Consider the following 22,091-nt stretch of genomic DNA (forward strand, 5'->3'; position numbering starts at 1 on the left):
ATTGAGCGGCCTAAGTCCGGAACCGCCTATATATCCTCGGGCGCGTTCAACGAGTCCTCGAAAAGCCAGTCAACAGCCATTGTGAGCCCATGTACGTCGTCTATCTGGCGAGCTTCTATCGGTAATCAACTGAGCGTTCTATATCGCTCTCCATGTTCCGGGCGTGACACTACTAAAAGAAAGTAAGATCTGCCTAGACGATCAATTGTTACGCCCCTGGATGTATCAAAAAGAGCAATAAATCCAGAACATCATACAATGCACTCAAATCACTCGGTGGAAGTCATTCTCGTCCATCCATTATCCCGGGTTGGAGTTTTGCATGATCGAATCTTCATCATCTCGCGTTTCCGGGATGCTCTCGGGTAGACGCTCAGGCATATATCTCAAAAATAAAGTGAAATGGTCGTATATTTAGATACTGGGATATTCCAAAGCTAGCTATAATCATATTCGAACACAGTTCTCAAATAAAATTATTCTGCTTCCCTAAGAGTAGATGCTGAGATGAGGTTGCATATACCTGACCACGTGGCTAACCTTATGCAAGCCACCATCGACCACGCGCCTTCCCAGCATGGACGCACCAAATTTCTTGGTATTGAGCGTATAGAGTGGAAATATTACTAGAGATCATTCGGAGACATCTTAGTCGCGAAGGAAAACTATTGGTCGGCTTCTCGGTGTCTCGTTGACGAGTGGATATAGAGGTATGGAGATGACTGCGTTACCAGTAGACTTCGTATACATTTCGTCCCAGTTCTACGGAGTACCTGTAGCATCTCGATGAGATGGCATCACAAATATTTGAAGACGTCAACCGGATCCCATCCCAGAGAAATCTCTCAAGTATCGGCTACCTAGCTACGGATAATTACACAGGTAGACTATTGAGAGGCTCTAGGAAGATGAGTCGCCATCTTGTTCCTCCGCAGACGAAGCCGATGCGACTGCCACCTGCACTTCCAAGCAATATGGACCACAAGCCGCTCCTGCGCGCCTGTAGTCTCTCCATCTCCATGGGCTGAGCGTGCCGAGGATAGGCCACGGCTTGGTATGGAAACATTAGACGTGAAAGGAGAAGCACATCACAGAAGAGGACATGCCAAGAGGATGGATGGGATGGATGGTTTGGCATCGTCTCCCTCATATTCAAAGGACCAACTAGTAGGTCCAGATATAGAAATAATAGACCCGTGGACACAGCCACAGCTCTATAGACCGCAAAGAAAGGCATTCGAGCCACGGAGAAATCATATTGACGTATCGTCAGACTTAGCAAACTCAACCACAAGCTTAGGTGAGACACCCGGGTATATACCACACAAGCCGCAAACAAACAAAATAAAACACAGGGAAAACCCTTGACTCCAACCGGAACGCCACATCATGCTAAACATGCAACGGAGAAAAATTGAACAAGAGACAGCAATTCGTTATCATGGCAAAGCCGTGGAACTACCCACAAGCCTTGAAGGGAACCGCCCTTCGCGCGGGTAGAGAAGAACACTCTAGTTGGCGAGCGGCTTGCGAGCTTGGTAAATATGCAAAATGTTGTAGCAGCGCAGATCTTTATTGAAAGCTTCGGTCTTCACGTCCGTCGCGAGGCGTTTAATCTTTTCAATGGGCCAACCATACACCCGGCTGAAAGGAGCCAGACTGAGGCTTTCCACGCTCTCCGAGATGGCGAGATTGTACCAGCTGGCAACTTTGCGCTCGTGCTCGTCGTCGTGCCAGGGGTTCAAGGGTAGCCCCACCATTTGGTGGTCGATTTCCGTGAAGCCAGCCTCTTGCAGATTGCGAATCGTCTCGCGGGAGCTATGGGCCAGCGGGCGCATCGTTGATTCCGTGGCGCGCTTCAGGGCTGTGTACCAGTGACGAAGGGCGAGGTTACTTAACGACCGATCGTCGCAGCGTGGTTCGAAATCGATTTCGACTTGTTCAAACCATGCGCCTGGGCGCAAGTGTGAGAAAATCCGCTTGTATAGACTGGGCCAACTGGCAACGCTCCCGCTTCCCATTTGCAGGTGAATCAGATCCCAGGAATCCTCACCCATGACCCATGGGCTTTCGAAATCGAACGGAGCGTAGAAATCGCAATTCTTGGGGTGGTTTTGTGGTTGAATTGGGGCGAGATCAACGCCTACCACGAATGAGTCGGGGTATTTATTTGCAACTTCAATGCTCCAAATTCCAGTGCCACAGCCCAGATCCAGGATGCGCGAATTTTTAGGATGTGGTGCGTAGATCAGGCCGTCTGATACACGGGCGACCGTGAAGAGCTTATGGAAGATGTCGAGGCGGTCCTGTTCCTCGTCGTCGCAGGGCAGCATGTAGGTGCCTTTGCGGTAGGAATGATACATGCGGTTATTTTCTTTATACGGAGGGTACTTTTCGGGGATTCTGCACGTAAAAAAATGATTGTCAGTTTCGGAATTTCGCAACACAATCAAGAAAGCAAAGCTCGATGGAGGGCAAGCTTCCGTTCTTCGCAGAGAGTACGTACGTGCGATTGGAGACTACTACGGGTGGCGACGAGCCGGAGGCATGTGAGGCCTGGGATGCTTGTGATGCGACAGAGCCATTGCTGAGGAAACGGCCAATTCTCCGATCGCCATCCTTGTCTGAGGGGTTCCGGTCTGTAATCATATAGATATCCATGGCGGTCGAGGTTTGGCGCGACCGGGCCCGTTCATTGGCCGGGGCGGAGGAACCATTATGGTATCGATCACTGGCCGGAATTGATGAGGTTTGATAGCGCTCGCTCGGAGGAATGGACGATGACTGATAGCGTTCGCGGGGAGGAATTGATGACGATTGATAGCGGTCACTGGCAGGAATTGACGATGAATGATACCGTTCGCTCGAGGGTATGGACCCAGAGTGATAGTAACGCGAGGAGCGACCGGCCTCACTCGCTGGTGTTGACTCGGACTTGTGTCTTTTCGGGGGTGGAGGGGAGGTCAACATGGGCGGTAGCCGGTTTCGACCGGACTGTTCGTCGGTCAACATTTGGGGCGGTTGATGGCGATGACGTAAAATGTAAGCGGGTGTCAGGGGGAGGTGGAAATGGTCGGGCGAGTGATTGTTTCGTAGAAGTCGAGACCGAGGTCGACGCGGAGAGAGGGAAAGATAGCTACGATCAATGATCGCACAACTCAAGTAGGACGGAGCAGAACATCAACAGAGCTGTAGTGTCCCAGCCACCACACCACCGGATAGAAATCGGCGAGGCAGCACGTTATGTAGGAACGCCAAGGTCACACGCAAGGAGAAGCGGCGATGCCAAAGTACGAAATGCCCGGAGGGCCAAGCGAACCAACCGAACCGAATGGATTTGGGGGGTGAGATTTGTTCAGCGCCGGGCTGAATGAGGCCAGGCGGGTCCAACACAAAGCACCAGGACGAGGAAGAGGAGAGGAAAAACAAGATGGGAAAACTATCGTCACCACTTCAAAGCCCAAGCTTGAGCTACCCAAGGGTGGAGGTAAGAACCACGGACGAGAACCTAACCCCGAGAGCTTTTAAGGTTGTGTGAAGCCGCTGGCTGGGATCCGTTTGGTGGCCCACGGGTGGGGGGTGGGAAGGAGGAAAGAAAGGAAAAGGTGGGCCAGAGAGGGAGAGCAGAGGAGAAGAGGACAAAGGGATGCGAAAAGGGAAAAGGAAAAGAAGAAACGACAGGAGGCGGCGGCGAATCTGAATCTGAATCTGATGTGTTTGGGGGAAGGGGAGAGAGAGAGAGAGAGAGAAAGAGAGAGAAAGAGAGAGGAAGAGGCGAACAGGTGCAGAAGACCAAGTCCAGCAAAAGGCTGACACTAAAACTAACAGCTGATCAGGCATGGGGGAGATTATTTTCTTATGATTCCTCCGTACGGAGGAACTCCTGTATGCTCATTTATCATTATATTATTTATTCAGTACCAAATCCGGTCTGTCACACCGTTGGTCTTATACGAAGCATACAGAGGTACAGGTGTGATTTACCAGATGGGCTGACCATCTCTGCTTCGCTAGTCATTCATTTCCTCATCCATCCCAAGACCTGCTGAAGGTTGAAACCCAATCCAAACCGATCCAGAGCCTCGGGTTCCCTACAAACGGGACACCCGGTGTCGGTGACTCGGTGCATACCCAAGTTGACCATCAGCTCTGGTCCATGCGCCCTTAAAGTTGGGGGGCTGGAGGGAGGGAAGTCTACCGGTTGGTCCTTCGTCCTGGAACTCGACGCCTCCAGAATCTCGACTCCTTCCCTTCTTGGCCATCCTCGTCTCTCCGATCTGTGCCTCCTCCAATGATGATTCCCAGTGGCCAGCGCCAACTCGGGATCGACCACAAGTCTCCACCTGCGCCGTGCGGGACGCGGACCGTCTGGGCCTCGAATGGTTCGATTCTGTGAGATCCTGTCATTTCCAAGGACCTGACTCGGGACTCAAGACACAAAGAATAGGAAAAAAAAAATTTACATCCATTGTCCCCAACAGCATGAGGAACAAGACAAGACAAGGATGAAAGTGGCCTCTGGGACAGGATGAAAGGAGGAGCACACAAAGCAAACGATTGTGCAGCACAGGCTCAACCCAGCAGAATGGGTATGCCGAGAAGCTTCGCAGCGTGGCGCCCAGTCAACTCGCGTCGCGTCGCACTCTCTTTTTGGTTCCCTTCGAATCCTGAGTTTTCCACAGACTTTGGGGGAGGTTTCATGGCTGGTCGCGTTCACCTGGTCAAGCTCATCGGGGGGTCCGAGAGGCGCGTTTCATCCTTCATCCCCGATACCAGCAACCGTATTGCCAATATACAGTAGTATATACGGTTATATTGGGTTCCATCGGATAGCCCTCGTCCTGAGGTTGTGACTGACGAGTCCATGACTTCCCCAGGCTGTGAATCCCTGCCACCTCCCTCGCCCCCAATCCCAACCTTCGTTGCTCCCACAGCCTTGGGACCAGTCGATGCGACGCTACGAATCAACACAGGCGGGCCCCGGGACTCGCAGACGGGCGCGCATCCTGGTTCGTTCCCAAGGCGCTTTGGGTGACCCTTTTGTGGACAGCTGAGGAGTTTCCTTTTCCCTTTGACCAGGTCACTGGTACGCCCTAACTAGCCCACTCCATCTTAAAACCCCGACTCAGGTTAGGGCTTAACCGTTAGGCCCTTGTTCCAACCAGTTCATCGAGGACTGATGGACTGGTTGCTGTACTGCGGCGATCGGGCGGTGCCGCTTATCATTCTGAGGTATCAACTTTGTCGACCTCCACCCTCTGGTTAAACTTTCCTATACTCCTTACACAGCCCATGACTGGCCCAGAAATTTCCCCCGTTCTCAACACCATGTACTCCGTACAGTGCGTCTCGAAACTGGTGCACCCTCCCTACACTCTTCGAGAGATTCTCTAGACCCACCGCCAAGATACACTAGTCTATTTTGGGAGTTTTCCGGAGTACCCCTGTCGATGTAACGTGTATCACTTCTTACATAGATTACCCATTAATTTCAAGCATGTATTCGCTTATAAATTCAATTCATCTGCTAACTCTATACCCCTCCGCCAAAATAGGCTTCCTCGGGAGGCGCATCTTAATAATCAATCACAAGTAACCTAGTCGAACCAAAGATAGCTCTAAACCTAGCTCCTTCTAAGCATAAGCTTATCTATGATATGATCTACAGTGGGGAACTATCTGTATCGGAGGTAGCAGAGGCTGCTAGCTGTAATAAGAGTACTATCCGAAGAATCTCTTCTAATATACGGATGTTTGGTAGCGTTAAAGCACCGCCTAATAAAGGCGGACGACCCCGTAATATCACTCTAGTTATACTCGAGGCGTTGTGCGAGTACCTACTCTAAAAACCTACCTTGTATCTCAAGGAGATAGCGGTTTTTATGTAGGACGAATTCGCTCTTCTCGCGACGAAATCGAGTATTAGTCGTGCCCTTCGGTACGAAGGCTAGTTAAGAAAGACTACCTATATTAAGGCCCGAGAGCGTAACCTAGAGCTCCGTGACGAATACATTTACTCTATCTTAGACTTCTAGTCTTATTACCTTATCTATATAGATAAGTCTATATATAATAAAAGGATAGGCTTTAGGCGAATAGGTTAGTCCCTACTAGGTAACCTAGGATCGACTAAATCACCACACAGCACCACAACTCCTGATGCTGCTAAAGCATACGAAAATGGAATCGCTACTTTCCTATCTAAACCATTTTAATCTTGTGACTGCTCCAGGATACTAGCGTTCATTGCTGTGTGGTAGCTAACCACTATATGTATGTCCTCTCCATCTTTGACACGTTCAATCCATTTTTGATGGCACTAGTAGTGCTACTGCGCAGAGGAAGCAGAAGGAACAACTCGATCAAGTTCAAAGCTATCTGAGAACTGCCTCTGAAGGAAAGAAGAAGAAGAAGAGAAAGAAGCAGGCCTAAATAGGCTGTTGGGCCAAACGGGCAAACGGGCGCTCCCCTGGATATCTCCTAAAGGAATCTCCCGTGGAGATTTCCTGGAGGGAAACTCCATCAGTATATAAATAGGAACATGGAGAAGAACCTTCCTCGCCGATATTTTCTATAGCACCCACTCAGCGAAGCATTTGGATTTGGCGTTCAGAAACGCGCGAGAGATCCAGCAGTCAAGTCCTGATGAGATCGTCACCACGGAGATGTTTCATGTCGAGGTATTTTAGGAAGCATAGCGAGCCGGTGCTTGTACAGTCGACTTTTTTTTCTAGCAGAAAAGCGAATAAAGAGAAAGAAAAAAGAGAAGGGATAATATCCATGAAATTCTACGAGTTCGCCCTAACGAATTTTGCATTATGGTTTTGAATTGACTAATCACTGGGATTGAATTTATCCCCATGGATGCTCTGGGCACCCTGTTTGCCATCCTGATGACTCTTGTGTGTGGGAGTGATGATTCTTGCGAGAACTGCAGTGATGGGTTTCCCTCGAGCAACCTCGACACACTCGCTGCTATCCTGAAGCTCCTTCGTGTGCTATTGGAGGGGTCCGCTAGTAACTGGCTCCCGAAATTAAACACGATCTCGCGCAGGCAGGTTCAAGGAGTCGCTGCCTCAGCCGCAGCCTTCTTTTCGGTTCTCTTTTTGACATCTTCCAACCGCACACTCTTCCGCTCTGCAGCGAGGGAGACCAAGAAGGCCACTCCGGCTAGGGCAATACTCCAGATCCAGGCGGCCTTGAGTCCTTTCATGTAGGCGTTAACGACGATTTTGAGATCCGCGGCATTCGGGAACATCTTGGCCAGACCGGTTGAACCGGCGGCAAGCACAGCAGAAGCAGATATATTCGGGTTATCTGTCGGCAGCGAGGAAAGGAGGACATTGTTCATAATATTCGTGGCGGCCGAAACACCGACGGTACCGCCAATGAATTGAAAGACTGTACGAGTCAGAGTTGATCAGTCGGCTTTGTCAAAGACAGCAAAAGAGGATAGGGCGCGGCATGACTCACATAAAACGGAGGCCAGGGTGACAGACATGTCCACCCGCTTGGAGATTGCCTGAGCCACAATGACGTTGAGCTGGATGATGAGCCCCGATCCAATGGAGGCCAACACCTGATAGCCAATGTATTTGCCTGCCCCAGAGCTGGGCTCCAGGGTATAGATCATAGAGGTTCCTATCGTCACGAACATGGAACCCAGCATCAGGAAGGGCTGGTAGTAACCCACCTTGCCGATAGCGATGGACCCAGCGAAACTGAATATGGCTGTTTGACAAGGCGTGTTAGTTCCGAGAAATCACGGTAGACCGAGGGAATAGGGGCAATGGCGAAAGCTACTTACAGGTTGTTAACACCGTAGGCAGGGTTCGAATCCCTGACTGCGATGGCGACTGGCCTTGCGCGGCCTGGAAGTAAATGGGAAGGGTGTAAAGACGGGCAAATCCAGAGCCCTGTGCTGTCAAGTTGAACAGCGCGAGGACGAGAATGGTTCGGCGCTTGATAATCCGAGGGACAACCATGGCCCCTTCACCTTGTTTCCATTCCAGCGCGATCAACAAGATAACGAGCAGGCCAGAGCCAATGAGTAGTCCGATACAGTAACCGCTGTTCCAGGGCTTGGTGACACCACCGTTCTCCAGTACCAAGAGCAGACACACCATCAGACACACTGTGAGGGTCATTCCCGGGATATCAAAGAGGAAGGGGAGCTCCTTGAGTTTGGCATTGGCAACGCGGGAATGGGGAGGCATCTTCAAAAACAGCACCAAAACGATCACTGTGAGACCTCCAATGGGCAGGTTGACCCAGAAGCACCATCGCCATGTCGCGTACTGGGTGAATACACCACCCAGGATGGGGCCCAGCACGGACGACAAACTAAAGACGGCACTGGTGAGACCAAAAACGGCATGTAGGTATTTAGGCCGCGTGATGAAGGCTAGAACTGTGTAGCAGCCACCTGTAACACCCGCGCCACCAACACCTTGGATGGCACGACCGACGATCAAGGCCGGGCTGTTGGGCGACAGGGCGGCCACCAAGCTCCCCAGCTCAAACACGCCGATGGCGGTTAGAAAGGCAATCTTGATGGGGAAGTACTTGTATGCTTTTCCCCAGAAGGCCTGAAAGCTGGCCAAGCAAAGGAAGAAGGCAGATCCGTACCATCCCATCTGATCTTCGCTATGGAAGTCAGCCGTGATAGTGGGGATAGCAGTGGTGATGATACTCTGGGAGAGACTTGATTAGCTACCTCCTCACACAGGTACCTGAAGAACATAGTTCTTACCATGTCCAAAGCGACCAGAAACATGGCCAGCAGCAAGGCTATGGTGAGCACACTGCCCGTTATGACCCCCGGATACTCCAAATCCGGAGGGCCTGGTGCAGGAGTCGCTTTCTTCTCATCCTCGTCCGTAGTATTGAGGATTGATACATCTTTCGGCTCTTCAGTCCCGGCAACAGGTACCGGGCTACTCGAAGTCTCTGACGACTCCCGAGATGGATCTTTCACTTCAGCCATATTATACCTGAGTCTAAGTGGCTGGCACTAGCTCCGGATAGCGAACTGATTTGGGGGGCTGTAATTAGGCAGTGCCAATTGGAAAAAATCGCCTGTGTCTGGTTCTTCCATAGTGAGTTGCTAACGATTAGGGTTTTTAAGTATGGCGATGCTTCTTTGTCTGCGGTATATACCCCTAAACCTCAGAGGCCATGTTTGCACTCGCTGCTGCAATCTCCTAAATCCGTTGAGTGCAAATCAGACAAAACAAGCCCCTGCTTTGGTGCGCTGATGATTGGATCTGGCCAGTGATGCTTGTCATGGCAGAGATCTGTGTGGCTTGCATGGTTTGGTGATGGATGTAACGTTTGGCGCGCCCGGGTCCTTTCTTGGCCCTTGGTTGGCACTGCTCCTCTCCCCGACTGCCTCTTCTGGGTCTGTTTGCATCTGCAAGCCTCTTTGCATGGTTTGTCTTTGTCACGGCGTTCAAAGGGGCTGATACGATGTCGGGTCCTTTCTCGGCACGGGATTGGCTTGGCTGTAATCCTGGCTTGCAGTATGTTCATCGCCTAGCGTCTGGGCGGCGCCGATCAATGGACTGATGGAGATGGACCTCGAATAAGTCTAGATTTAGATGAAAGACACGGGGATTGGATTATGCTATGTTATGCAAAGCTATCTGGAAATCACACCATAGTTCTATCTTCTATTGCCCCTGTCTCTTTTCTCTTTTGCTCTCTTTTATCTTTCTCACTGTGTATGTATCCTTCTTCTCGTCTTGACATAAAGGTAAATGTCGACTCTAAAATACCGCTAGACCAACAAGGTGCCAATGACAACTTTCTTAGTCTATACAGCTATTCTTAGGTTCGACAGTAACCCGTAATAACTGAAGTTCGTTCGTCTAGTAACTTTAAATGGTTAAAAAAGGGTGGCGTAATGTTACGGGGTCTCTGTGATGAGGTGTTACGAGGGTTCTGCCATAAAGGAAACGTCAGTCATTCGCTGGGTGTTACGATATCCTCTTGCACTCAGCTGAACCCCCTCTTGTATGCAGCTGAACCCCTCGTCTTGCTTTCAATATGGTCTTTCTGACGCCTTTCGATTCTTTCAATTTCAGGCCGGATACCTAAAATGCGTTTTCAATTGCTGCATATTTTCAATCGTGTTCTCATTCGTCTCGTGTAAACAACAAGATTTCATCTAGGTGTATTGTCACACATGTTCCCAAAAACCTCCCAAAAGATGGACTCCAATTACAGTCATTGTTCATAAGTATTTGCACCCTAGTACACCGTCCCTTATGGACCCACCACTCTTTTTGGTCTAAATCTCGTATTATCCTGTGATATCATGGATACTTAACTTCCACCATTCACATCGTAGGATGTCGGCGTACATCACTCGTACAGTTGTGTTTCACATGTCTTCGACCACCCCCTACACCGCCAATGGCTCACCGCCCACACCTCCTATCTAGTAACCCCCTACTAGATTAACACGCGCCGCGTAAGTAGGCCTACATCTAACGATATCTGTTACATACATATTCAATCGCCTATATTCTTTATCAATATGCCTGCAATTCGATCAAATCAAACTGTATTACCTCCTACTAGGGCCCCTGTCCGCCCACCACGCCGGCGAAACCAGGAACTTGACCCATTTACGCGTACTAAGCTCGTTGAGCTAAAGACAGTTGCTAAATGGTCTTACGGTCGAATCCACAGGGAATATCCAACTATTACGCTATCTACTATTAAATCCACGATTCTTAACGCTTCGAAGCGTGTGGATAATCACTCATTACCACGCTCTGGGCGTCCTCGGAAGCTTGATGAAACCGATATCAAGAAGATTGGTGATATTGATCGAGGAGAATCCACGCATTTTAATCGAGGATCTTCTTGATGGTTTCTCAAATAAGGTTAAAAGGACCTCAATCTGGCGCCTAATGCATGAACAAGGCCGCCGAAAGTGGCTCGTTCTTGACCGACCGGGTTTAACCCCTGAGCATGCTGCTCCACGTCTTCGCTGGGCACTTGAATACCAGCACTTTTCACCCGAAGTTTGGGCTCGAGTCTTCTGGTCTGACGAGTGTACGGTTGAATGATGTATTGGTGAGCGTCGCGAGTATACTTTCACGCCTCGGAGTAAGCAAATTCCTGAGCGTGACGTTCGTGGACTCCCTACTAAGGGAAAACAGACTAAACAGATGTTTTGGGCTGCTTTCTCAGGCGCTTCACGGCGTACTGGTCTTATCCCTTTATTTGGTAATCCTACTCGAGGCCGCACTGGTGTCGATAGTATCGTGATTCGCGATTTATACCGGCGTATACTACCAACTTTGATCGATCATCGCGATGGTATATTCCAGCAGGATAACGCCTCAACACATACTGCAATAAGTGTGCGCGAGGCTCTACGTGATATGGGTTTACTGTGATGGATTGGCCTGCGAAATCGCCTGATCTAAAACCTATTGAGAATCTATGGACTTTACTTAAGGACAAGATCTATAAGATTTGCCCGGAGCTTAAAACCATGTGCAATAACGATACTACGCATGCGATTCTAATCGAGAAGACCCGGGAAGCGTGGAATATTTTAGATTTAGATATTCTTGTGCACCTTTCAGCGACTATGCCACACAGAGTACAGGCAATTATTGATGCAGAGGGGTGGTACACTAAATACCCTGTGAATATAGGCGATTTTGGCAATTATTTGCGAGGTTTCTTGAAGCTGGCAGAAAAGTCTTGGCGCGGCCGACGACTTATGAAATACCACTGTACCCTACATCCCATATAACGAAGGACCCCCCTGGTGGTTCTAACAGTAATCAATGGTTGTTGAGCTATACGAGAATAAAAATAGCAGTTAATATGGTGTTCTGGGGTGCGCCGCTCGCTTGGGAAATACGCTACGTAAGCTTAGATAGTGCCTGGAGGGAGTTGGGTGATTTATTATCGCGAAATAATCCCTCGAAATAATCCCTCGAAATAATCCCTCGACCACAAAGGGAATAAGGGGGTCTTCGCACTAATACCTGGTGAAGCAGCCACTATGCGTACTATATTAGGGTGTTCGTGTTCGTGGCAAGGTAGCGAAGAGGGGGGTACTGTTGCTATCTATCTATCTGCCCACCCGCGTTCCTTCTTAATGGCCTGCATTATCACTCTTCTGCCCTGGACATGATTGAAAAAGAGAACCCTCATTTCGATTTGTTCAAACCCCCATTACAACCATGCTTCTCTAGCCAGAGTCTGTCCCGAAGCCTCGCAGGGATCCCCCGCCCGTCGTCACCCAACTCTGCCTGAATTTGCCCTGTTTTCCTACAAAATCTGCTGAGTAATTTTTGTTAGTTAACTAACTAACTAGTTAGTTTGGTCTAAACATCGTATTATCCCGTGCTGCATGCAGTTGTACTGTTGCTATCTATCTATCTGCCCACCCGCGTTCCTTCTTAATGGCCTGCATTATCACTCTTCTGCCCTGGACATGATTGAAAAAGAGAACCCTCATTTCAATTTGTTCAAACCCCCATTGGAACCATGCTTCTCCAGCCAGAGTCTGTCCCGAAGCCTCGCAGGGATCCCCCGCCCGAGTTCAAGTTCCACTCGTCGTGCGATACGTGCCTCAAGGCCAAGATCAAGTGTAGCCAAGCCAAACCGTCATGCGCTCGGTGCCTCCAGCAAGATCGCCGGTGTGTATATAGTCCATACCGCAAGATTGGCCGACCCTCCACCAAGAATCTACTTCCCCCGGACCAGCTGCAGCAACGGACGGCAGGGGGGACGGCCCGGAAGGGTAGAAGACCCCACCCACGACAAATTTCCCTCCCATCGCTCGGCGTTGAGACCAGATCCTGGGTAGACAATCTCCTCCATTCAACGAACCCGGTCTTGCATGCTGAGGAGTCAGTCTTGGTACCACACCAGAGCTGGTCCAATCCAGAGCTAACGGCCAACTTCAACCGTTTGGACTATGGGTTAGAAGGGGCCGACTGGCCCGGCTTGGAGGGGCTTTTTGATGCACCCGCGCCAATACTGCCCCCGGCAAACCATGAGTTAGCCTTTGCAGGCTCCCAGATGGACCAGGTAGATCCTGACCCCGACCAGGATGATCTCGCCGGGTACCTGAGCCCTTCGTCGTTAAGTAGCCGTGCATCCCCTATCACGCCGCTTCCCACTCCTCAGACTGAACGTGGATTGTTCGGAATCCGCTCAGAAGTTCCCTTTGCTGCGGGAAACTCTCTCGGGACCGGACCCGTGCTGCCCAAACCCCTGAATGCCTTCACGGCCTTCTCTTCTTCTTCCTCATCTGCCTCCTCCCCAGTCACCGAGGCCCGTGGGTTCAATCTATTCCTTGCATCCAGCGCCCGATGCACGTTTCAATGTTACCCAGACCTGATCAACCTACTTAACGACATTAATGAATTTCAACGAAAAAACTCGGGCATCCCCCTTGACGTGCTTCTCAACCTTGACAAGCGAGTGCGCAAGGTACGCGAAACGGTCTTGCGCTGCCCATGCTGTCTAGTGAGTTCCGGGGCGGCCCTGACGCTGATGTTGATTACCATGGTGAGCATCAACCTCCTCGGTTTGTTTGAGCGGAGCTGTGGATCCACCGATGGCGATTCGGGGAGCAGCATGAGCCGAGAAGAGTTGAGAGTGGTCTCCAGCATCGCCCTGGATGACAGAAGCCCCGTCGATCGAGGCAGGTCGCGCAACCCTCTACCGTACACGACAGGTCATCTGACCGTGGGGAACATCCAGCTGGATGAGACGGTGAAGTTGGCCTTTTCACGACGACTGGTTCGCCTGTACTTAGAGCGACAGCTGGGGGTGGTGCAGCAATTGAGCCAGTTGCTGGGCAGAGCAGAGGGGGACGCTGCGAGTGTCAAAGTCACGCAAGAGTTACTAAGAGATCAGTTGCGAAGATTAGAGCATTTCATCGGGTTTATTACTCTCACTGACTAGATTTATTTCTCTCTCTGTCTCCTGTCTTTCTTTTCCTGTACTATTCATGTATTAGGCTGTTTTAGAATGTGGATGGATCGCTTCCGAACCGTTATTCCACTAGACGACCGCTGAAAGCAAGTAGAAATCACTTCATTCTATACACGATATGAGACCTAGCTTTCTAAGGTATAGAGAATAGCCGACGTATTTTCCAACAGCCGCCTGACTTGCACAAGTATGGTCAGCAATCGCGCGTCTACTTTTCTAATCTCCGCGTTCTCCCGACCCCCCATCTCTTGCAGGACGGTGACCAGATTGCGGAGAGTCCGGCAAATAATATCAAGAGCCAAATACTGGCTCTGCTGCTCGTCCATTTCATATTGGCCCAATGCCATTTTTGATGGTCGACAGACAACGGCGGCTGGGCTGCGTTGTTCTTGTAGGGATCGATGTGTACCAAAATCCAGCAAATCTGATTCAAGAACCCGATCATCTAGCGAAGAGGGCAAGTTTCGCTGACTAGTTCTGTGAAAAGTCGGTGGTGTGGGCAGAGGAGGTGGCGAGTTTGTAGCATACGTAGTTATGGCCCTTTCAAGGAAGGTGACCAGCCTCCCATAGATGTGAATGAAGGTGTCATGTGCTTCCCCTGCCGATGTTCGGTTGTGTAGCTGGCATTTGTGCGACTGCTGGGAGAACTGAATGGTTTGTGCACTCACAGCGATGATCACATCAAGAGTGATATCGACCATGCTTTCGATGCGCTCCCAGGCGCGAGCCACCGCTGCAACACATAGACATTGGGAGGTTGGAGCAGCCATGATTTCAGGTTCGGATGCCTTGAGGGCATTGCGCGGGGTGTCAGCAAAAAAGGTGCGCGAGCTTCCCTCGTGGTCTGAAAAAAAGTTCATTTGCTGCATAACGCCTCTCGGGGCCTTCCGCAATCGTCTTATGGTGTCATCCTCTTGCATGCATGCATCAGCAGGATTTGAACGCCAATCTTCAGCCTCTTTAGCGGCCCTGCATTATTTTGATTGCTAGCCTTGAAGGATTGTGACGTCCCGAGGTCGTTTCTGCATTGTTGTTGCATCCTACGGAGTACACGTTGCTGACATTGAAATACCCCTCTTTTATACCGCCTACTATTGGTGGCCTGAATGGATGGTTGGTTTGAGTGGCGTGGGGAAAACTTTAAAAAAATGAAAATAGCCCAAATAAAACCATGAAGAAAATAATCAAATGAGTAAATAAATAAAGTGAGAAAAAGGAGCCGATTAGCCAGTCTAGTCGAAATTATGTCCCCGGAAGGATTCGATACCCTGGTGAACTTCGACTTCAGCGACAATGTGATGCAATGTGACTGGTGGATGGCGTGTACTAATCTGTTTCTAAATATCGGCTTCCATTCAACCACCACGGATTGTGAGTTATGGGGCCGATTGGAGGTATGGTGATGGTGATGATGAAGGGGCTCGGTTTCCAGCCTGCTATCTCTATGCAAGCATTTATTATCGGATCGATGTTTCCCTCAAATCATCCTACGAGGGTGTCTCAAAGGCTTCGAATTTTGAAATAGTCCTTATCTGAAAAAAGCTCCTACATTCACGCTTCCACGCTAGCCAAAGATGGAACGGTCCTTTACCGTCGAGTGTCCTCCGTTCGAGGTAGAGATCTCCCATTGGGATCGTATTCTCCCACCAACGCATTCGAAGCGAATCCTGTGCTTTTCGCTCCCAGATGCTACGGACAAGCAACAGGTGGTGGATTACCTGCATATTGCATTCCATCACACGGTCCAGCGGCTTCCCTTGTTGGCAGGATCTGTAGTCCCCTTCTCATCGCATCAAGGAGGACGCCCATGGCTCCGCAATATCATCCCCGAAGGCGGCGCCCAGCTCATTGTAAAGGACCTGTCAGAAGAGCTCAGTTTTTCAGATCTCGCCAAGGCCAACTTCTCGCAACACCTGTTGAACACTGAGCAGCTGTGCCCGCTCCCAGAGGTCGGGTACTTCAAAGAGGAGCGAGTGGATGTATGCCGCTTCCAGGCCAACTTCATTGAAGGTGGCTTGCTGCTCGTTGTATCTATCATTCACAACGCGGCAGATGGTCGGGGGGTGACTGAAGTGATCAAGACTTTCGCCAACGAACTCAGCAAGGCACAGTCAGGCGAGACGCATTATCCACTGGAACCAAGACCCGATGTATATCGCTCAGATCGCACAAAGCTAGTATCCGGTCATGGGGTACCTGGATCCATCGAAAATCATGCGGCATGGACTTCGGATCCGGCCAACGCACATGCCCAAATCCACAACGTGGAGAACTCGTGCCGGACCTTCTGCATCAGCGTCAAGGCTCTGACCGATCTCAAGGACTGTCTCTCTGCCACTGTTAGCGGTCCTGATGAATGGTTTTCCACCAACGATGCCATTTCTGCCTTTATCTGGCGCAGCATCATGCTAGCCCGCCACCGGGCCGGAATCTTGAACGGCGATGCAGAAACATATGTAGCACAGCCTGTGGATTGCCGTGCACACCTCAAGATTCCCATGCCGTACTTTGGAAATGTCATTTACATGACCAAGTCATCAGTGCCGTTGTCTGACCTGGCAGACTTTGAGAGCGGGCTAGGCGCCGCTGCTCGAGCTCTGCGCGCTGATATCAAGGCTGTGACGGCCGAGAAATTCGGCGACTTAGTAGGATATGCGGAACGAACGGCGCTTGACACTCACACCCGCTTGAATATTCTGGAGGCTATGTCTACATCGGGCATTATTCTGACCAGTCTGTTCAAGATGGACCTTCACGGCATGAACTTCGGCCCTGTCTTTGGTGACGGTCATATTAAAGCTGTTCGTTTACCGGCCAGAGGAACCCAGGCTGGTGCTGTTATTGTGCTGCCCCGGGTCCCGGATGGGAGTTGTGAGTTCATGGTGACTGAGCAAGAGAGCACGATCAAGTGTCTCCTGGAGGACAAGTACTTTAGTCGCTTCACAAATGACGCGGATACCATTGGAGCCCCTCATGAGGAGGTTGTCGCTCCCTTGCCGCCGCCTCCAATAACTTCAGGAGAAGAAGATGTGGTCTCCATCGAGAACACTTCTCCGGTCATCACCGTCAAGTCAGCTCCAGATATTGAGCCTGTCACTATTGGAGTCAGCGCTGCAGAGGTGGAACCCATCACCATAAAGACAAGTTCAGATGTTGAACCTGTCACCATTGATATCACTACTACTGATGTTCATCCTGTCGGCACTGAGACTACCTCTCCAGTGGACGAACGCATCACCATCAAGACTCCTTCAGTTGAACCTGTCACCGTCGCGGTCCCTACTACCGAGGTTGAATCTATTACCACGGAGTCCACCGCTTCCGAGGTACAGTCCCTCACAACTATCCTTAAAGACTGGCATCTTGTCCCCACGGGTGACGTAACGACGCCCTCGACATTGATCTCGAACCGGGTTGACGCGCCCCATGTTGGTACCATCAAGATTATCCAATTGAACCGACCTGCGGCGAAGAACGCCCTCTCAGTGCAAATGGTGCGCGAATTGAGTCGCGAGATTGAAGAGATCCATCACGAGCGCCACACGGGCGGCACACGCGCCTTGATTATTGCGAGTGCAGTGGACGGAATCTTCTGCGCCGGAGCGGACCTGAGAGAACGCAAAAATATGAGCTTGACAGAGACACAAGCCTTTTTGACTAGCCTCCGGGGCTTGTTCTCACGCCTAGCTTCCCTGCCTATCCCCACTATTGCCTGCATTTCGGGCCGGGCGCTCGGGGGTGGACTGGAGCTTGCGCTATGCTGCCATCTGCGTGTCTTCTCCTCTGACGCGGTGGTTGCATTACCTGAGACTCGGCTAGCTATCATCCCCGGTGCTGGTGGCACCTACCGCCTCCCCAATATTGTGGGCATGTCGAATGCTCTGGATATGATCTTGACGGGCCGCGGGGTGCCAGCAGATGAGGCTGCGACGATGGGACTGTGCAACCGTCTTGTTAGAGCAGACCTCCGGGAGGATACGCCAGCGTTGTCGAAGCGAGCCTTGGTTTCCAGTATCCAATTGGCTGAACAGATTGCCGATGCGGGACCCATTGCTATTCGGGCTGCAATTACCGCGCTTTCGTACAGCTGTGAGGCGGTTGAGAACGCTGCCTACGAGTCTGTTCTGAAGACGAAGGATCGAGAGGCTGCCCTTGACGCGTTCAGTGAAAAGCGCAAGCCTATCCTGATTGGGGAGTGAGACTATTCTTTGAAAGTCTCTTAGACTGGCGGCAATATTTGGTCTTCTTTGTGTGCTTGTTTGATTAGGGAGAGTGGAAATCAAGGCATTTGCTTTGAACGTTCCCATACTGGAGCAGGGTTATTTCCACATAGAAGCATGGAACCTTCGTGCACATCTCATTCTCTGGGTGTAGCCCAATTGATCTTTCTGTGGAACCTCTGCGAGAGGTATGCCTCGCTATAGATGCTACAAGCCCGCGTGGGCCACTGATTTAATCTTCAAGGGCGGTCGAATAAAGTCACATTCGTCTTGCTAAGTGGGAATAAGTTCTATGTTGACCATCGTGAGCAGTAAATTGGTATCTTATTGAATGTTACTATGATAGATCAACTCTAGAGTTGCATTCAAGAACTACAGGATGAGATGGGCTACGGCAACCTGATATCTCGATGTTACATTGCTAGATACATAGAATCTGGAGTCTTTAATGTGCCACGAACGTGTGCTCCCCCAAGGCTCCTTGCAGGTATCGATGCCAGTCTCGATCATTTCTTTTCAATACCGTAGCTCGCCGTCAGGCGCGATCGCACATGTTCTTCAATGGTAGGCGCATCAATTTCCTCATTTTCGTCCTGCTCGGAGCTTCCGAGAGGTTTCACCTTGTAGTCCAGGTTGCCATCGTAGAAGAACACCACACTGTACCGGTCATCGCTCTTTCTATTCCATACGCGGTGCACGCTGCTCTTGTACTCCCCTTCTGTCATGGTGGAAAGGATGTCGGCCACGTTAACAATGTACACGTCCTCTTGAGGGGGGACTCCGTGCCACTCGTCTGTCACGCTGTCTTGAACTTCAAGACCGGGACACTCGTCCTGCAATAGGAGTGTGAAGGTACCAAAATCAGTGTGCTCACCAGCACCTAGCTGGAGCTTCTTTCCAACCTCTTTCTCCAAGCCCCGCGGATAATGGAGAAGCCGAAGCAGAGACATGGGGTCATTAGTCTCAAGTTTGTCGAATACACGGGGTCCATAGGGCAGTGTTGCTGCGAGAAGCGACAGAACCACATGAGATAGGCGCTGCATCTCCGCAAAATACTCTTCTAGAACGGCCTGAAAATCCTCGGGCGCGAGCTGCTCGGGTTTTGGCCAGACGTTGGGGCCTTGCAGGAAGCGGCCGTTCACCACATGGGGATGGTCAGGAGGCAGATCGGTTGAGGTGAAGAAGCCTTCTTTGTGGTCTCGCAGCGCATCGCTCTCCTGAACGGCTCCAAACTCGAGCTCATATGATTGAGTCTCCATCACATCGTAGCCCCGGAATCCAACGGTCTTCCGGCTGTCAAGCTCAAGCTTGTTCTTCAGTGGAAGGGCGAAGAATCGAGCGGAAGCCTCAAAGACTGATTTTTGCAGTCTGAGAGGGACCTTGTGGCCCTTGATTTGGAAGAAGCCAGTTGACTTGCATGCTGTGCGCACCGAGTCGATGACTTCCTGGGCGGCAGCCCCCTGAGGATCTTCCAGGAAAGGGGTGATATCCACCAGTGGAAGGTAGAACGATGGCTTGGTCAGAGCAGGCATTTTCTCTCACAGATGATAAACCGACTTCGGTCCTCAAGGTGGCTTTAATTTTGATTCGGAATGTCTAAAATGGGCACAGATGTTGTGGAATAGAATTATTTCGATACGGCAGCATGTCTTTCTCCCTGTTTATTGCGAATCTAGCCAAGGACTCTTGGACGGAAAAGAGTACACCGGCAATTGGATGACCCAACCAGGCCATTTTTTGATTGCATGGAAGATGGGAGAGGGGTGTAAGCGCTATGCCCATGTGGTAGCCATGTGGTGGGAGCGCTAGGATCCTGCATGCATGCCGGCTCGGCTGCTTTTGCTGCAGGACAAAGTCGCCGGATATGCAAACAAGGCCACGTGCAATGTCCTTTGATTGAGATGTTTTTTGTGATAGCAATCGAGTCAAACGAAAGACCCTTTTTTCTATTTAATTTAATTTAATTTTTTTTTGGGAAATCTAGCCCATGTTATCAGCTGCCGATCATAAACGGGCTAGTATACTCAATAGAAATAAACGATCAGGAACGCACTAGACTTAACATAAGATTATCTCGTATTGCTCGATCGTGTTTCCGCTATCCTGAGCATTTTGACTCTGAAGACATCGACTTAATCTTAAAGCTACCACCGAATTGCGCACGTTGTGCGTAACGGAGGTCCTTAGATTCAACTTTCCTTCATCCTCTGCTATCTTGAGGGAAAGTATTGCGCAGAATGAACACAACACGCGCTCTCGACGATTCAACCATCCATCTGCCACGGATACTATGTCTTCATGGTGGTGGCACCAATGCGCGAATTTTCCGGGCTCAATGCCGAGGACTTATTGCTCAACTGAAGTCGGAATATCGTCTTGTATTCGCCCAAGCACCATTTGCGTCGCAGGCTGGATCAGACGTTCTATCAGTTTACAGTCAATGGGGTCCTTTCCGGCGGTGGCTTCGATGGCGACCAGAGCATCCAGTGATCCCACCAGAAGATGTGGTCCAAGGGATTGATACGTGGCTAAAAAAAACAATGCGTCAAGATGATCTCGCTGGAGCTACTGGCGAGTGGATTGCCCTCTTGGGCTTCAGCCAGGGCGCCAAAGTCTCTGCCAGCCTCCTCTACCGACAACAAAGCTGGGAAGAGCTCTTCGGCACCCGCCCGGCGGGAATCAACTTTCGTTTCGGGATTCTCCTGGCAGGGCAGGCACCTTTCATATCAATGGATCCCGACCTGACATTGAATCCGCCACTACCGGACGCCTCGCAAATCACCGATCTCAGACACCGTGAGCGAGAATTATTTTATGGCAAGGGTCATGTATTGCGGATTCCTACGCTCCATGTCCATGGATTGCGAGACAAGGGACTGGATCATCACCGAAAACTGTTTGAGGATTTTTGCACTCCACAAAGCCGGAGGTTGATAGAATGGGATGGGGATCATCGGGTACCTCTCAAGCTAAAGGATGTATCACTTGTCGTGCATCAGATCCGCGAGCTTGCAAAGGAGACGGGCGTTGCTTAGTATCATATTTGTCTGGTGTTTTAGAGGTCCAAGTTGTTACCAGATAATAGATTTTGTGCTCTTTACTTCCTGCTAGTTTGTATAAATTCTATACCCGGGCAGGTGAATGACCAGTGTCGATCCCGTGTATCTCACTTTTGATTGGCTGTGGCCCATGGGATCACTCCTTAGGCTTGACACGCGACTTGCCATTTCTCGTGTATTGGTTTCGTCAACAAACAATATGTTAACTAATAGGTCGTCGATAGCAACCTGACTAACTGATGGACTGAGCCCAGTCCTGTTTCATGACGAACTGGAGCCTGAAGTTCGGGCCAAGTACCAGCCACTGAATAATAATAACTCTGCCAGCCCCCACTTGAGAATGCGTATCCACCACATCCAAGGTTCGCAGGTCACCGTTGGAGCCGTCCAATTTCAATCGTATATGAAATTGACCGACGCTAAAACACAGCCTGGCGGTGGGCGACAGCAACGGATCTTAACTGGCTGCAGGTACTCCGTACAATTGTTCTAATTACATCAGCCTCGTGAGGGTGGGGCGTGGGGGGGGGGGGGGGGGGCTAGCTAGTGACTGTCACGCTCGGATTCTTTTGCTCGGGGCCTTTATTCAGCCCCGCCCCTGGGCCTAGCCTAGGACGATTTAGGATGCTGAAGTTGATTTTCAAATGCAACTCAATCGGCAGACAAAGCTCCATCGCAGCGATGCATACAATAATGCGGTGGGGCTTAGTACTTCTTATTTTCATGCAGGACATTCCTACCCACGTGGCATCCAAAAATGCCCGACTGTGGATAGATTACACAGGTATGCTTCAAGAGGAAGTTGTCAATAAGGATGGCTCAATAGCCCGACTTA

The 22,091-nt window shown here is 50.4% G+C and overlaps 7 protein-coding genes across 7 annotated transcripts; 3 read left to right on the top strand and 4 right to left on the bottom strand.

The window, feature by feature from the left end:
- Positions 1–1,511: 1,511 nt before the first annotated feature.
- On the bottom strand, positions 1,512–3,012 carry N7458_006900 (Secondary metabolism regulator laeA; the record flags this gene model as incomplete). Its single annotated transcript, XM_056910282.1, has 2 exons — positions 1,512–2,403; positions 2,507–3,012. 2 exons carry the CDS (start codon positions 3,010–3,012, stop codon positions 1,512–1,514), a joined length of 1,398 nt encoding a protein of 465 aa, XP_056765986.1.
- A 4,048-nt stretch (positions 3,013–7,060) lies between these two features.
- N7458_006901 (MDR family MFS transporter) lies at positions 7,061–8,986 on the bottom strand (the record flags this gene model as incomplete). The annotated part of the gene is made up of 4 exons (XM_056910283.1): positions 7,061–7,401; positions 7,474–7,731; positions 7,808–8,693; positions 8,753–8,986. The coding sequence occupies 4 exons, from the start codon at positions 8,984–8,986 to the stop codon at positions 7,061–7,063; spliced, it is 1,719 nt and encodes a 572-aa protein (XP_056765987.1).
- Positions 8,987–12,519: 3,533 nt separating this feature from the next.
- On the top strand, positions 12,520–13,947 carry N7458_006902 (Zn(II)2Cys6 transcription factor domain-containing protein; the record flags this gene model as incomplete). The annotated part of the gene is made up of 1 exon (XM_056910284.1): positions 12,520–13,947. The coding sequence occupies one exon, from the start codon at positions 12,520–12,522 to the stop codon at positions 13,945–13,947; it is 1,428 nt and encodes a 475-aa protein (XP_056765988.1).
- A 155-nt stretch (positions 13,948–14,102) lies between these two features.
- Positions 14,103–14,846, bottom strand: N7458_006903 (uncharacterized protein; the record flags this gene model as incomplete). The annotated part of the gene is made up of 1 exon (XM_056910285.1): positions 14,103–14,846. The coding sequence occupies one exon, from the start codon at positions 14,844–14,846 to the stop codon at positions 14,103–14,105; it is 744 nt and encodes a 247-aa protein (XP_056765989.1).
- A 705-nt stretch (positions 14,847–15,551) lies between these two features.
- On the top strand, positions 15,552–18,176 carry N7458_006904 (uncharacterized protein; the record flags this gene model as incomplete). Its single annotated transcript, XM_056910286.1, has 1 exon — positions 15,552–18,176. The coding sequence occupies one exon, from the start codon at positions 15,552–15,554 to the stop codon at positions 18,174–18,176; it is 2,625 nt and encodes an 874-aa protein (XP_056765990.1).
- A 527-nt stretch (positions 18,177–18,703) lies between these two features.
- On the bottom strand, positions 18,704–19,729 carry N7458_006905 (isopenicillin N synthase family dioxygenase; the record flags this gene model as incomplete). The annotated part of the gene is made up of 1 exon (XM_056910287.1): positions 18,704–19,729. The coding sequence occupies one exon, from the start codon at positions 19,727–19,729 to the stop codon at positions 18,704–18,706; it is 1,026 nt and encodes a 341-aa protein (XP_056765991.1).
- A 705-nt stretch (positions 19,730–20,434) lies between these two features.
- On the top strand, positions 20,435–21,232 carry N7458_006906 (uncharacterized protein; the record flags this gene model as incomplete). The annotated part of the gene is made up of 1 exon (XM_056910288.1): positions 20,435–21,232. The coding sequence occupies one exon, from the start codon at positions 20,435–20,437 to the stop codon at positions 21,230–21,232; it is 798 nt and encodes a 265-aa protein (XP_056765992.1).
- Between the last annotated feature and the right edge of the window lie 859 nt (positions 21,233–22,091).

Source organism: Penicillium daleae (genome assembly GCF_028827525.1).
Source record: "Penicillium daleae strain IBT 16125 chromosome Unknown utg000006l_segment0_segment0, whole genome shotgun sequence".
NCBI classification, from domain to species: domain Eukaryota; kingdom Fungi; phylum Ascomycota; class Eurotiomycetes; order Eurotiales; family Aspergillaceae; genus Penicillium; species Penicillium daleae.